Source organism: Poecile atricapillus, chromosome 1, assembly GCF_030490865.1.
Source record: "Poecile atricapillus isolate bPoeAtr1 chromosome 1, bPoeAtr1.hap1, whole genome shotgun sequence".
Taxonomy (NCBI): domain Eukaryota; kingdom Metazoa; phylum Chordata; class Aves; order Passeriformes; family Paridae; genus Poecile; species Poecile atricapillus.
The window spans coordinates 15,120,790-15,135,875 of record NC_081249.1 but is presented as its reverse complement, the minus strand read 5'-3'; the positions used below and the strand labels follow the sequence as shown (position 1 = coordinate 15,135,875).

General features: G+C 35.6%; 1 protein-coding gene across 7 annotated transcripts in view; it reads right to left on the bottom strand.

Moving 5' to 3' along the window:
• The window catches only part of RPS6KA3 (ribosomal protein S6 kinase A3), a 74,055-nt gene that overhangs the window by 14,237 nt on the left and 44,732 nt on the right, over positions 1-15,086 (bottom strand). For 6 of the 7 annotated variants that reach the window (XM_058836832.1, XM_058836849.1, XM_058836857.1 and 3 more), the window contains 9 exons: positions 13,712-13,749; positions 13,197-13,339; positions 10,054-10,124; positions 5,676-5,764; positions 5,347-5,411; positions 5,147-5,249; positions 4,851-4,975; positions 2,970-3,095; positions 1,421-1,510 (listed from right to left, as the gene is read on the bottom strand). In XM_058836832.1, the coding sequence (XP_058692815.1) occupies positions 1,421-1,510; positions 2,970-3,095; positions 4,851-4,975; positions 5,147-5,249; positions 5,347-5,411; positions 5,676-5,764; positions 10,054-10,124; positions 13,197-13,339; positions 13,712-13,749 (850 nt within the window). The remainder of the gene's footprint in view (positions 1-1,420; positions 1,511-2,969; positions 3,096-4,850; positions 4,976-5,146; positions 5,250-5,346; positions 5,412-5,675; positions 5,765-10,053; positions 10,125-13,196; positions 13,340-13,711; positions 13,750-15,086) is intronic. The other variant, XM_058836840.1, reaches the window with a different exon arrangement.

The following is a 15,086-nucleotide window of genomic DNA, read 5'->3' as shown; positions in this document are numbered from 1 at the left end:
TTTTTTTTGGTAGTCTCCTATTTGTGTATTGCTGTTACTGTGTATGAAAGATGATTCCTGCTGGAAGATGACTGATGATGATAAAAGATAAATTACAAAGCAAAATATTTCAACATATATTACAGCTGTTTAAAGCTGCCTGGATTTCTGTTCTCAGTGTAAAAATATTCATCATGCTCGAGTTCAGGTAAGTGCTCACATTCTCATGTTTGTCTTCCTGCTTAAATGCCATAAACTCTATTGTGAATTAAACTCATGAGCCCAGCATGCAGCACTAAAAACACCCCGAATGCTGATGCAGGTTCTATTCAGCACAGCTCCTTTCAAGTAGCTTAATTGTCCAATCACATGAAGCAGAACAGAAAGTGGGACTGTAATTGTGGTATCTTGCTTACAATAAGATAAGCTTCCTGGTGGGCTCCCCTGAATATTTACCTTATTTTCTCTGTTCAAGAAAAGGCCAAACAGTGTGATATCAATGAAGTGAAGATAGGTTATAGTAGATCAACTTCATGCAGAGTTGTCTAGTGCTCATCTCCACAGTATTTATGAGCTGTTGTTCTAATGACTTCAAAATGTCTGACCATCTCCTTTCAGCTGAGCTCAGCTTCCTGGAAATGGTTTGCTGTTTTGCCTGAGGTTTGGTTTGGGGGACCAGAATATTTCCCTGCAGTCTAAGAAAGTCATTAAGCATATGCCTTTTAAATTTTTAATCCTCTTTAATGAATAACCAAGGAAACAAAGGCAATTTTCTTTTTGAGTTAGATCATCAGAATATACTGCTACTGCTCACTAAGCAAACCCTCTACCCTCCCAGCTTATGTTATGCCTTGATTTTTAAGGACAAAGTGTTTCCATGGTCAGAACCAATAACACAAGGAAAAAAATACCTAGACAGTGTTCATACAGAGGCCAGATAAAGATACTGGGTAAAAAAGAGTGAAAACCATGCACATGGAAGGATTTTTGTCTACTACTGAGTAATACTTGCTACTGTCCATGAAAATTACTTTGTGTATTGTGCTAGTCCTGTGTTATATAATAGTGTACAGTAAAATTGCTTTTGATTAATGTAGGCAAAATCAGATTCAAAGTTAACTTAGCAATCAAAAACCTTCCTTGTTTCTTGAAAAATACAGCAAACATTAAATAAATTATTCTTGTGCTAGGATTTATAAAGGATGAAGGATTTGACTCCTTAGAACAACACCGTACCACAATTTAAGCATCTTTAAAAGCAAACACAGACGTCCCAGTAAAAAGCTAGATACTTACTGAATAAATTGCATAGGAACATTGTTTTATTTTTAAATACAAAAAACATGAACATAAATCTAAAACATGTAGCTTGTTGTCTCTCAAATTATAAAGTGATTCACAACTATAATACAGTAAAGGATGTCTTTAAAACACTACTTACATCTTTCAGGGTAATAATATTTGGATGCTGTCCATAGCGCAGCAGGATTTCAATCTCTTCTGTTGGATCTCTTTTACTCTTGTCAATAATCTGTAACAGCACGTACAAACACAGGCATAATTCTTTCTGTGAATCTAGAGTAATGTTTTGGTATGCTTATTAGTATCAACAGTTAAGCAGTATTTATAGTTGCAAAAGGCATGGATTATAACCAAACCCAAGTCTGTTAAACTGGAAAAGCAAGGCAAAGCAAAAAATGTTGGGAAAAAAGAAAAAGTCTCTTTTGAAAACAATTTTGGAGGACAAGTGATCTGATCTCTTTGGCTGTGACAAATAATGCCAGGCTGTTTAGTAGATCATTCAGTGATCCATTATTTAATAAAACAGCAAATTCCTAACTTAACACAAGATACTAGTTGGATTATGCTAATGAGCTAATTTTCACAATGCTAATCTCAAACAAATATTTGATGCAGCAAAAGAAAGCAGGAGAAAAAGAGAACAAAAAATTAAAAAAAGGTAAAGATTTCTGAGAGTAAATTCAAACACACTTTCATTATTAAAGTACATTTGGCTCTAAAGTTCACCTTGTTTAATCAAGCAAAACATTGTTTTGCCCTACTTAAATGTATTCTTGTTCTTCTCACTTTTTTCCTCTCCTGAACTGCAGAATTTCCTATAATGTCTTTTCCCCTGTTGTGTTACCCCTTCATCCTTATGCCCATACTGCTACCCACCCACCCCCTGCTAACACAGCAGACACTGATCATCTTATTCTTTTCTTCAAGATTCCTTGAGGAAAAAAATGCCCTAAGAGAGGCAATAGAAAAGTGAGTGAATCTTCACAACAAATGTTACAGCTGAGGGAATTATCAGCTATGACAGGACTTTCTTGCAGTTTCAAGAAATTACTTCAAATTGAAAGCAGAAAAGTCAAATCAGTTCCTGGCCAGAACAAGAATAAAAATAAGTATTTAACTACCAAATTGAAACTGGAAGGTTTCCAGGAAGCAATCTACATACTTAATTCATCTTTGTATTTTACATAATTAAGTAGCAAGCTGTTCAATAATTCAAAAGGAGAACTGCCTCATAGTATAGGATTTAAAGACTGGGTTTTTTTTCCCACTTATAAAGCCTGCTAATCCATACTCTTGCTTTCATAGTAACCATTTGGTCCCAGGTTATTACACACAAAGACAAAAAAATCTTATCATTGCAGTTCTGGGAAATCTATTGATTTCAACTGAGAATTTAATGCCGTCAAAGAAGTACTAGAAAGCTCTATAGAATAACATAAGAACAACATTAAAAACCTTGCTGAAAGCCAGAAAGCCAAAAGAGTTGAAGTTTATTCTGGAAGTTATACCAGACTGAAGGCTGTTATGAACTCCTTACCCATTTGAGAATTTATGAATTTACTTTTACAGTTGCATAGAAAATATTTTTATATTAAAAAAGTTAATCTTAATCTCTATGTTTCTCCATGGCAAACAAAAGATGGCCAATGCTAAAATCTGAGAAGTGCTGCTTATAACAAAGTAATTACCTTTACAGCATATTCCATGTTTGAAGCTTTATGAACACATCTCTTGCAAACAGAATAAGAGCCAACTCCAATATCTTCCTTTACTTCATATCCATCAGTAAACTGAATGCTGTTCCTGTGCAACTGCTACCAAAATAACATCATCAATTGATGAATATTCTTAATATGTAAATGATTTTTTTATTAAAATAACTTTAAAAAAAAATCCTACTGATTTGCTTAAAATTTTAAACTGATGACTCTATTAGGTCAAAGTGGTCTAAATCCCCACTACCTTCTGTTCAAATTAGTACAAGATAAATTATGTATTAGACATATTGTAAATAATGCACACTGTATTCTAGAAACAGACATTATTTTTCTGATTGCTGCTTTACTAATTTAAAAATGCAAACTCCAAATCAAAGAAAATCAGAAGACTTCAAGATAAAATACTGATACAACAATGGTAAAGAAGTATCAATGTTTTTACTATCTGAATAGACAGAATGCCAGCTGGAAAATTCAGACATACTGAATAGAATCAGATTGGCTGGAATTGCATGGAATGGCAGTCAAAAATCCTTTCACAGAAATAAAAAGCTGAAAGGAGGACAAGTGCTCACTCTTGTAAGGGAAGGAAATGGTGTTCTAGTGTATGGAGTTTGTGCAAAGGATGCAAAGCATTTGCAGGAAACCATCTGGGTATCCTGCAGCACAGAAAAGAGGAAATAGGAGTGAGGAAGTTGTTGAGGGGCACAGAGGAAAGGCAGCAGAGAAACAGACCTTTACAAGAGAAGGAAATCATATACAAAGAGCAATAATGCCATCTACAAAACTATGTGGGAATGAAGCAGCACAGAGAAGCTTTGCAGAAACTTCTAGCAAGATACCAGGATCAGAAATAATTCTGATGCATGTATCAAATCAGAAAGCTTCTTGAGACTAAAAAAGTATCTAAAGTTATATTTTAAAAAAATGATATTACACATGAAACAGTAATGTGTAGAAAGCCATGTTGCAACTATTCTAGACACGAGAGTGTTAAAGAAATACAAGGGCTATTCATGTTCTGTATAAATTGTTTTTAGAAATTTTCTCAGACATTTGCAAATCACCAGTGCCGTGAAAAATACAAATAAACCAAATCATACACCACACCATTTTATTCCTACCTTTACATTAAGAAGTTTTCAACACCATTTAGCTCATGAGCTGGCTTCCATGACTCAGTAATTAGAATTATTAAAAGCAGAGAGAGGAGACAGAAATACAATTTCTGCAGAGGTCTCCTCTTCCAGGTGCCAACCTCACAATTATTAATACAGGACACTCTACTGGAGTCATTCAAATACATCAAGAAAGCTTGAGTGTGCACTGTAACACTGACTTCCATGATACACTGAAATCTGTCTCAAAATAGCACAGAGTAGCAAATTAACTTCAAGTGGCTTGGGAGGGACAGAATATGTCCTGGGTCATGGATGCCAAGATGCAGAGCAGTCCAGAACATACAGATACCATTCACAATCATACTCCAGTGCCTCCTACTACTGCATTGCAGGAGTCAACTGACATTTTCATGAATGGGGGAAAAAAACCAATAAATCAATATATCTGTTATTCCACTCCACCTTATAGTTATGGCTTGACATTAAAGAGTTAATACAGTACAGATGGTAGAATGTTTTCATTTTAGGTTGAAGCCTATTTGGACCTGTAGCTGCTCAGTAATTAAACAGGTCCTGTACCTTCAGAGATTCTGTTTGGATAAAAATAATCTGATCTTTATTTTTCTTGTATAAAAAATGATAATGATTTTTTCTTGATACTTAATTCTGTGACAAGGATACAATCCATCCACAAGAGACAGCACTGATTTTTGTTATTAGATGTACTCACCTGGACAATTGAATGCACTCCAACTGTCTGCATTGCTTGGCTTTCATCATCTGATGCAATAGCTACAAAACTAAATCCCCGAAAAAGTTGATGTGCATTAGCACTGGGTGGAATACCAGGCGAATCTGAAAAATACATCATCTACTTACAAGCAGAGTTTTTAACATGTAGCTATGAGATTAAATACTGAAATTTTGGTAGCACCTTGGATTTGTAAAGACAACTATTTCTAAACGAAAACATTTGAAATTAAAAATCTGTATTTTAAATATGTAAATTCATTCATATCTCTTTACCTTTTGGAGTTTTTGCTGTAAACTCAGGGTCAAAATAAAATGTATCTTCAGGTCTGCCAGTTGCAGGTTTAAAAGGAGGATGAATTTCTCTCCGGTACAATTTCTGAAGAGAAGGGACACATTGTAAATGGAAAAGTTATATGATACCATAAAAGACTTAACCAAGAAATTTACTGATTGAGTTTTAATTAGATACTCACATTCCAATCTATTTTGGAAAAGAATGCATGCCTCTTAATTTCTTCAACTCCATCTGGACCTGCTCCTTTTATAAGGAAGAAAAATGTCTATGAATTATTTTCTTCTTGGTCAAAGAATAGTTAGCAAAATCATATTTCTTATTCTTTCTGCATTAATTTTAAATGTATGACTAGTAGAAATGATAATACTTTGGTGATCACTTGAAGGGCAAATTACATTCTTACTTTAAAGCCCGTTTTACACAGAAAACAGAATTCTAGTAAGTTTATTAATCGCTGATGTTATGAATATTATGATCAAATTTAAAATATTCTGCTAAAAACTTTACCTAATCTGTTTGCTGGATTTCTTTTGAAGAGCATTCGCAGGAGACTCTGTGCTTCAAGACTCAAAAACTGGGGCATTCCAAGTTTGGCCCTAGAGAACAAAAATAATTAATAGTATACAAACATATCTAAATAAGAATTAACTCCGCATTCCCCCTGTCTTTTGCCATTCAACAAGTCCAAAATAAATGAAGTAGCATCACTGAGAAACTGCCTTCAGACATCAGACAGAGCAAAAGTGCTGTCAGTCATGTAAACATGTTTGGGTTTTCAGTTAATTTTTTTTTTTGAGTAGTATATTATTTTCAGTAATGACTCAGAAACTTAAGTACAGGATAAGGTAAAAAAACATGTAAAGAATAGCTAGAGGATAGCAGTTTATAGCCTTGTAAATTTTCACAATATGCTTTGATCCACTTATAGGTTCAGTTACTAGCAAATGATACCAAACAAAGCATTCTGATGATTATATAATAGAAGGGCTAAGAAAAGTACCACACTATGACACACACCAAGATGACCCAGGAAACAAACTAGAATACTGAAATTGAATTAAGGCAGGACAGATCTTTTGGGATTAGCTGTTTAAAAAAAAAAAAAAAAAAAAAAAATCAATTCTCTTTTCCTTTTTGCCCCCCTCCCCAGTCTATTTCAAATAATACTTCCGCAATTTGTCAGTCAGATTTATGTTTTTGTACTTCTTTTATTTTTGTTTTGTAATCCTTGTCATATTTTTTTCCTCTCCATTTAACATTGAGCCTCCATTCTCTCATTGTTACCAGGGCTTACTTTTTCTTGTAACTATAATAGTAAGGAGGGATATAATTCTCTCCTATTCATTACTAATTCAACCTGTAGCTTGTGTTTTTCTGTAACAGTCCATAACACAAGCTCTGTGTTTCAATCAGAACCTGATTTGTCTTGCATTCCAGGTGTTTGTAGATATTCACCTCTGTGTCAACTTACGAGTAAGTGCATACGTGCTGCCATTGATTCACTATTCATTACTTTAAAAACTAGAATTTACTAATTTTTCCAATCCTTTTAGCATTAAAAAGCAAGGGCAGGGAGGAGGAAAATCTGAAAAACTTTGGCTTCTTTGGGCTCTTCAATAACATACTACAGACAGATCAAAGCCACCAATGGGGAGGAGAAATGGGCATCCAATTCTTCCTGACTGGCATGCACCACCACCTTTCACAAAACCCTGTATCAGGCACATAACAGAGAAGGAAAGGCAAATGCCAGGTCCTCAGTGTTCCTACATTATGCAATTACATGAGTGACAGCAATTTTTTTCTGACATTCCTGATGGACAATGACAAAATTCTATATGAAGGCATACCTCTTAAGCAAAGGAGAAAGATGTTTAAAAATTTAACTTTGCTGCTGCAACTTATTATTTCTTTAAGCTGCAGGGTTTCCCAGTTTTAGGTAAAAACCACAAGAATAAAGAAAAATTTGTCTTGATAATGTTGTGAGAAATAAAGAATCCCCCCAAAAAATTAGTTGTAAGAAGAATGCCTTTTCTGTGGATTTTTAGGAACAGAAGGTAAGAAAAGCAATATACCATAAATATACACGATGAAATCCAGAATTCACATTCACACCTGTACATTTTAAAGTTTTATGAAAAATTTAAGGAAAAAATATACTAGGTATGTGCAAAATAAAAAGAAAACATAGACCAGAAAAAAAGTGTGAACTTATCAGAAAACACTTTAAAATATCTTCTGGTTTTCAGCTGCTTATATGAACAAAAGAAAAACACTTCTATGCAAGATAATACTCATAAAGCATAGGAAACATTAAAAGAGGGTAAAATGTCTATACATCATAGAACACTTTCTGTGCAGCTATTTGAAACCATTAACAACTGCAAAGACTAGAAGGTGAAAAAAGAAAGAAATTGGAAAGGGCATTAAGAGATACATTCTCAAATGAAATCTGGAAGTAATTACAGAATCATAGAAACCTGTAATTGCTTAAGTTGGAGAAGACCTTTAAGATTATTAAGTCTAACCATTAAGCCAGCACCACCCAGTCCACCACTAAATCATATTCCCATGTGCCACATATTTTTAAAAAACCTCCAGGGATGGTGACCCAGCCACTTCCCTGGGCAACCTGGTCCAATTCTTTCAATGAAGAATTTTTTCCCCAATATCCATCTAAACCTCCCATAGCACAACTTGAGGTCATGTCCTCTCATCCTGTTGCTTCTTACTATGGAGAAGAAACCAACCCCCCACCTGGCTACAGTCTCCTTTCATCTGGTTGTAGAGTGATATGGTCTCCCCCGAGCATTCCCCAGAATAAACAAATCCAGATCCCTCAGTGGCTCCTCGCAGGATTTGTGCTCCAGACCCTTTACTGGCTCCATTGCTCTTCTCTGGACTTCCTCTAGCACCTCAATGTCCTCACAGTGAGAAGCCCAAAACTGGGCACAGGATCTGAGGTGTGGCATCACCAGTGCTGAGTACAGGGGGATAATCACTGCCCTGGTGCTAACAGAGACCAGGCTGCCATTGTCTTCTTGGCCACCTGGGCACACCTGGCTCATGTTCAGCACTTGTTGACCAATATTCCCTGGTGCTTTTCTGCCAGGCAAATTTGCAGCCACTCTTTCCTAAGCCTGGTATGTTCCCTTAGGCTGTTGTGACCCAAGTGTAGGACCTGGCACTTAGCCACACAGAACCTCATCCTATTAGCCCCATCCCATTGATTCAGCCTGTCCAGATCCCTCTGTAGACCCTTCCTAACCCCCAGCAGATCCATATTCCCTCTAATCCAGGTTGGGGGCACCTGCAAACTGACTCAAGCCCATTGCCCAGTTTGTTGATAAAGATGTTAAACAGGACTGGCCCCTCAGGAACACCACTTGTGACCAGCCAAATGAGCTGGATTTCACTCCATTCAGCACTGCTCTCTGGGCTATGAATGACTATGAACATCGATTACCTGGAGAAATGCAAGGATATTCTACATGGCAGCTGAATACAGAAGATATTTATAGCAGCAGTGAAAAGACTGTTGAGGAACAGAGCAGAGTCACACGCAGGCAAAGAGAAGGAGAGAAAGATGTGACTCATGAGACACAGATAGAAAAAAATGCATGGCTCCTGAAACGAGAGTGCAGCAGAACTATCTCAGACTAGCTTCTTGTAAATAGGAGGTGGTCAGAAGGAGTTTATGCTTGCTGTGAATAGATAGAACTTTTTAGTTAAAAGACATTGAATAATCACAACATGAAGATTTGATCTGGCATGGTGCTGAGGCAGCAGAAGAAACTAGAATCACTAAGTATATTTGCAAATAAGATGAAGAAGAAAAACAAGGGCAAAGAATAACATGACATGTATGCGTTATGAAAGCAAAAACCAGGAAAAAAAAAATTAGTGTGTTTTCTAGTGGTTTTCACATTCTAATTACTTAGAGAAAAGATGAAAAAGTTCTATATATTTATTTTTCAAAACAGGCTGTTAGTGCAAAAGAAATTCCAGCTTTGATATATTGGTAGACAAGTGGTTAACAGGACTGAGAACAATGATAAACAATGAAGCAGAAAATAAATGAGAAAACTAAGATAATCTTATGAGCTTCCATGGAAAAAAATGGTATTAGTTAAAAATAGACGGAAACAGAGAAGTGAATCTATGATATGAGGAAACAGACTTGTTTGTACAGTGTTTGGCTACAGTCCCAAAAATGGGGCTGTTATGCCATAGGTTGTATTAGTTTAGAGAATATATGGGGAATTGGCAAGGAAAAAAGCAGACCTTCATTAGCAAAAACAAGAACATTAACTGCATGAAGGAAAGCAATTCCCACAATAGACCTAATGCAAAATCTATGCTGAAAATAGCAAAGGGGAAAATTGGAGCTTAGGCAAGTCATAGGAGAGTACAGAAGGGAAGAGTATTGGGGAGGCAAGTTGTTGGCAGCACCATTAATATAAAGAGGTAGGATGAGGAGCTGGTAAAATAAAGAAGGATAAGGAGTGAAAACACTTGCTCAAAAAAACTCCAAAAACCTAAAACAAAGGAAAAAAAAAAAAAAACCAAAAAGGAAAAAATGCACAGGTTATCAAAAAGGATAAGAAAGTTAAAAAATACTATGGAAATAAGATGGGAGAGATCATGTGGTTGGAGAAGTTATTATTACAGATTAAAGAGCTGCTATGAAATCCTTTGTACCTAGTATGGTGGAGGAATAGTGAAGCAAATTAGATCGGCAGCAAAGGGAATTAATAATATGGAATAGGGAGTGAGGATTTACCAGTACCTTTGAAAATGAGGGAGGAGTAGAAATTAGATATTGCAGCCCGGAGGGCATCCCTGTAGAATACCTGATGAGATATATAAATAAGAGTGTACTCACTTGAGAATCATAGTCATGGTTTCTTTTCTGTCTTTCCCTTGGAAAGGTAGAGTACCAGTGAGCATTTCAAACTGTATAGAGTAAAACTTTCATCAATTACATTACCTGGACAAAAACTAATTTTTGACAAAACTACTTAGCATCTTAACCTTCCAAAATTCATGCATGTTAACAATCAAGTCTGCACAAAACAATTTCATTGTACAGTTTCAATTGCTAAGAACATTGAGCAGCCTTTGCCATTTTTAAAGCTGCAAAATATTTTCATATATTGATAACTTGCTTTACATCCTTTTATCTGAACAACTTAGACTATAATGTTCTGTGTTTCATTTCTGCCTAAAAAGTTTGTTTTAGGAAAACTTCATCTGTACAACTGTATTTTTAGTTTTAAACAAAGGGGAGAGGGTAGGAAAAAAGGTTTTCCTTTCAAAAGTTAGTGATGGTTTCTCCTCATGCAGAAATTTTTAAAAAGGTCAAAATTTTGGAAATTGGCATGTACATAGCCTTCATTGGGAAGGGGAAAAGGTTAGCTGATTGACAAAGACATGCATGATGAAAAGTGGTTACTGTATGCATACAGTGGAAATAAAGCCTGAAGGAACATGGAAGAGCTACACAGTACGTGCATGCACATTCTACAGTGCCTGGCAGTAAGCAACAGACACTGCTAAAATACTGATTTGTTCTGAAAGTGACTGAGTAAAAATAGATAAATATAAAGGCACTCCTGTTGGACTGCATGCATCCCTGCACACTGCAGGGATATCGGATCTAAGTGAGGCAGTGAAGATCTAAGTCAGGCAGCAGTCATGGCAGCCAACACTTAGGCAGAAATCTGATTTTTTTCGTTTAAAGATTGCAAAATAATTTAGTTCAATGCAATTTCATGGCATACAGTTAATGACATCAAAATTCAAATAATTATAAAGGAATCCTCTGAACAGCTAATGCAAACTTCAGTCATCCTGAACACAAGGTATCCCACTATTCCCCTCTTTTCTGGTATGACCCAAACATTCAGCCTCCTAAACATAAAAAATGTATGTGGATAACTTGAATAAATAATGTGTGACTATAGTATCTGTAGACCTACAATAGGAGCATGAAGTTGAACTAATAGTATTCTTTAAAGCACCATTTTATTGAAATAAAATTTCTTACTGCCATCTCTTCACTACTGCGTAGATACTTTATACTCTAGATCATATTTTGTACAAATATATTTAAAAAAACTTAATAATAATGCAAACACAAAAAAGCCTACTTTAACACTTAAGACAATTGTCAGGAAGATGTGAGAGGGATAAGCCAGAACTATAAGAAGAAAAAAAAAAATTGTTTGTGGTTTAGAAAGATCTTCACAAGTTGCACTTAAAAATTAAAACCTTTTTAAAAAGGTAACTTTGGACTGTTCCACTTACACTTGCATGAAATACAGGCTCTTTAGCAAGCTCCTAATTTGTCATAAAGACACATACTTGTATTAATAGCTCAACATGTGTATTCTTTGTCGCCCCTCCCTAATACTATATTCCAACATTAATAGGCCAATAAGACTTAAAGAATAAGCCAACATTGGCCTTCCCTACTTATGTTTTATTTCAGGAGGAGAGTACCTCAGTGCTTCAAAAAACTTTAAATGAATGTTTTTACTTGTATGGCATTCCTTAAAACTGTCACTGTTTAAAAGGACAGATTGGAATATAGCTCTCAACAATGGCTTAAGCATACTTTGTGTCTGTGTTTTAGCTCAAGAAGCCAAACGATTTGTTGAAATATTTTTAAAGTCTCCATTTCTATAGCTTCTGTTCACTCTAGTTACTGTGTACTTACACCACACCAACCATCACTTGAATTTTTGATCAGCTCAGAAATTAAGTATGAGTTAAAAGTGGATACTTACAGATTGGTTATGAAAATTACAAACTATAAATGCAAGCAACAAAAGTATGTCCTAGAAAAACTGCACTATATTTCATATACTGCTTTACAGAATTTGGTTTTTAAGGTCGTATTTTTGCATTCAAAGTAGAAGCCAAAGTACTTAACATTCAGTGCACTTAAGACTGTGAAAGCCACCCCAGTCACAGCTAATATCTTACAGCAATTTTCAATTATACCACATCCACTTGATAAACACCTAATTATGTTTTCCAGCTTTATAACTTAAAGCTGAAGTTTAATTATATTTGTGTTATCAACAAAAAATATTCTGAAACTACACTGTAATTATCTTTTAATTGACTGTTCTTAGTGATATGTGTGGTTGTGAGGAATGTGTGTGCTTGTCTGGAGCAAGTTCAGTTATCAGGTGCTACTTTTACATAGTCAGTTTTCAGATCATAACAGCATTCTAATCATTGTAAAGCAATAGGATGACCTATATTCAGACACAAGAGTCCTTCTTGTACTATAAAGCACACACATTAGTTGTACTATTACAGTTATGTAGCAGAAGCAGTAAGAAATGCATTTATACAATTATTTAATTTCCATGTCAAAAATGCACACAAATATTTTAAGTATTAAAAGTCTTTCAAGCATTCCTTAAATCCAAACATGATCTATTATTCTTTTCCAATTCAAATTCCATATACATAATATTTCCCCTGACCCTGCAACTTGACAGTAATTGCAGAAACACCATAAGTAACTGAGGAACTATATCCCAGATCAGCTCAGTGTCATTTAGATAATTTTCATGTGTGAGAACACATGAAGTTGTCATTATTCCACTAACTTGTAATGACACCGTAGACTCTAATTAGAAAGTTACCAATCTCCTTTATCCTCTTGAATGTAAATTCAAATTTAAAATTTGAATATGAATTTCTTCCCCACTTTGGAATGTACAGCATTTTTCTGTAAACTTCTGTACTTTTCTTGTTCCCCATAACATTCAAATTACTACAAAGTATTTGAATTAAATGGTAATAAAAATATGGCATATTATTGGTGTTGATATGATTCCTAGTCCATGTTCTTGATCAAACTCTGTGGTGTTATTAATTTCATGCATTTTAGACTTCCTTTGTAGTTAAAATTCATATAAAGCTCACATTAGGAGTCAGTGTTTGATTTGTTTTATCAGACCTGTCAAATCACAATTTTGCTATTATTTACATTTACCAGAAACCTACCATTAAAACACCAAAAGACCACCAGTCTGCACTCTGTGTATGGCCTCGTCTGTTAACAACTTCTGGGGCCATATATTCCACTGTTCCACAGAAAGAATAGGCTTTTTTTTCATGATCAATTGACTCCTTACTTAAGCCAAAATCTGCAAGGAAAAAAAATAATTCCAAATGTAATTTTTTAAAAAAAACCTCTCATGGTTGATACTTTCACCTTAATATGAAGTGTTATGCTTTCATCATTTGTATATACAACTGAACACTAATGGGAATTACAGGATTCTCCTTCCCTCCCCCCATTATCATAGGTCCATAACATCAGATATACTTGTAAAGCCGGTATCATATTGAAATATTTACAGATTTAATTTATTTCAAGCTAATTACACTACTTGCTTCCACAGCTAAATTACCCATCAGTTAAATTACTTATTTTATCATATTGGTTTACCAAAAGGAAAATGCAAAGACTTTACAATGAACAGAAGTTATCCTGGTATTGCAACTCCTTTATTCACCTGTCAATTTGATATGTCCTTCCTCATCAAGCAGGATGCTAAAAAACAATAAAAATAATATAAAAAACAAATTAAAATATCTTTTAAGTGTTGTTTCAGACAACATACTGACAACATTTAGGAACAAACAGTAGAGGATACACAAAGACAGGAAGAATTAAACATGCATGGAAATGAATTATTAGAAGATACATTCAAATGACACATTTTCTTCTCCTTCTACTCTTCCATTTTTAAGATTATGAAACAAGTTTATTGGAGTTTTATTCAACTATTTGATGAAATTCAGTATGTAGTAATAGTTTTGGCCATCTGCAGCACATGCAGCCCTATTATAATTGTTAAAAACAGAGGCAAAGTTGTATTTCTCTTATACCAGCTGTGTTTCCATATGCTTACATAACAGGTAGTAATTTGTAATTACTATTTCAAAAGTTATTGATCACTTCAAGTAACATTGAGTAATAAATATTCTCATGTTGTACCAAAGAATAGGACCCAAAGCCACTGTACTCAGAGCACACCTTGGGCTTTCACCTTTTCGCCTCAGTCACAAAAAAGGCTACACTTCCCCGAGATACCAACTGTTCTTGACCACCACTGAATATCACTGCATTGCAAAGCATTCAAGAACTGGATTTTGTAACATCCCCTACACGGTGGATTTAGTTCCTCCACCTGCATTTCATCCTGGGGCTAAGACATGACCCAGACCCCATCCCCTTCCTCCTCCACTCTGCAGTAGTTTCCACGGTGGGAACCATTAAAGCATGTCCTCAAGTGCCATATGCAAACATTGTCTTCCTGCCCACCAGCAGATCAACACTTCCACACAACTTGGTGTTGTCTGCGGGCTCGCTCAGGGAGCACTCAATGCCCTCATCCAGATCTCCAATGAAGATGCTAAACAGGACTGGTCCCAACACAGAGCCCTGGGGAACGCCACTAGTGACCATCCCCTGGCTGGATGTAATTCCATTTACCACCACTCTCTGGGCCATCCAGTCAGTTTTTTACCCAGTGAAGAATGCACCCGTGTACACCATGGGAAGCCAGTTTCTCCAGAAGAATGCTGTGGGAAATGGTGTCAAAGGCATAGAATCACAGAAGATAAGGGGCTAGCTAACATGTATGTCTCAAACACTGGAAGTCATATGGCTCTGGGGCCAACCACAGATTGTCGGTAATAACAGATAAGAACTGCTAGTAATAAGCAAGGATTGCTGGTAATAACACTGTGAGAAAGAACAAGATGTGCCCAGAGAAGACGCCATGAAGAGATAGGGCAGCTCTTTTCCGGGACCAACATCCTTGTTCTAATTCCTGAAGATAAGCACAACCCCGTACAGCACAAGTGCGGGAATGAGGTTGAGAA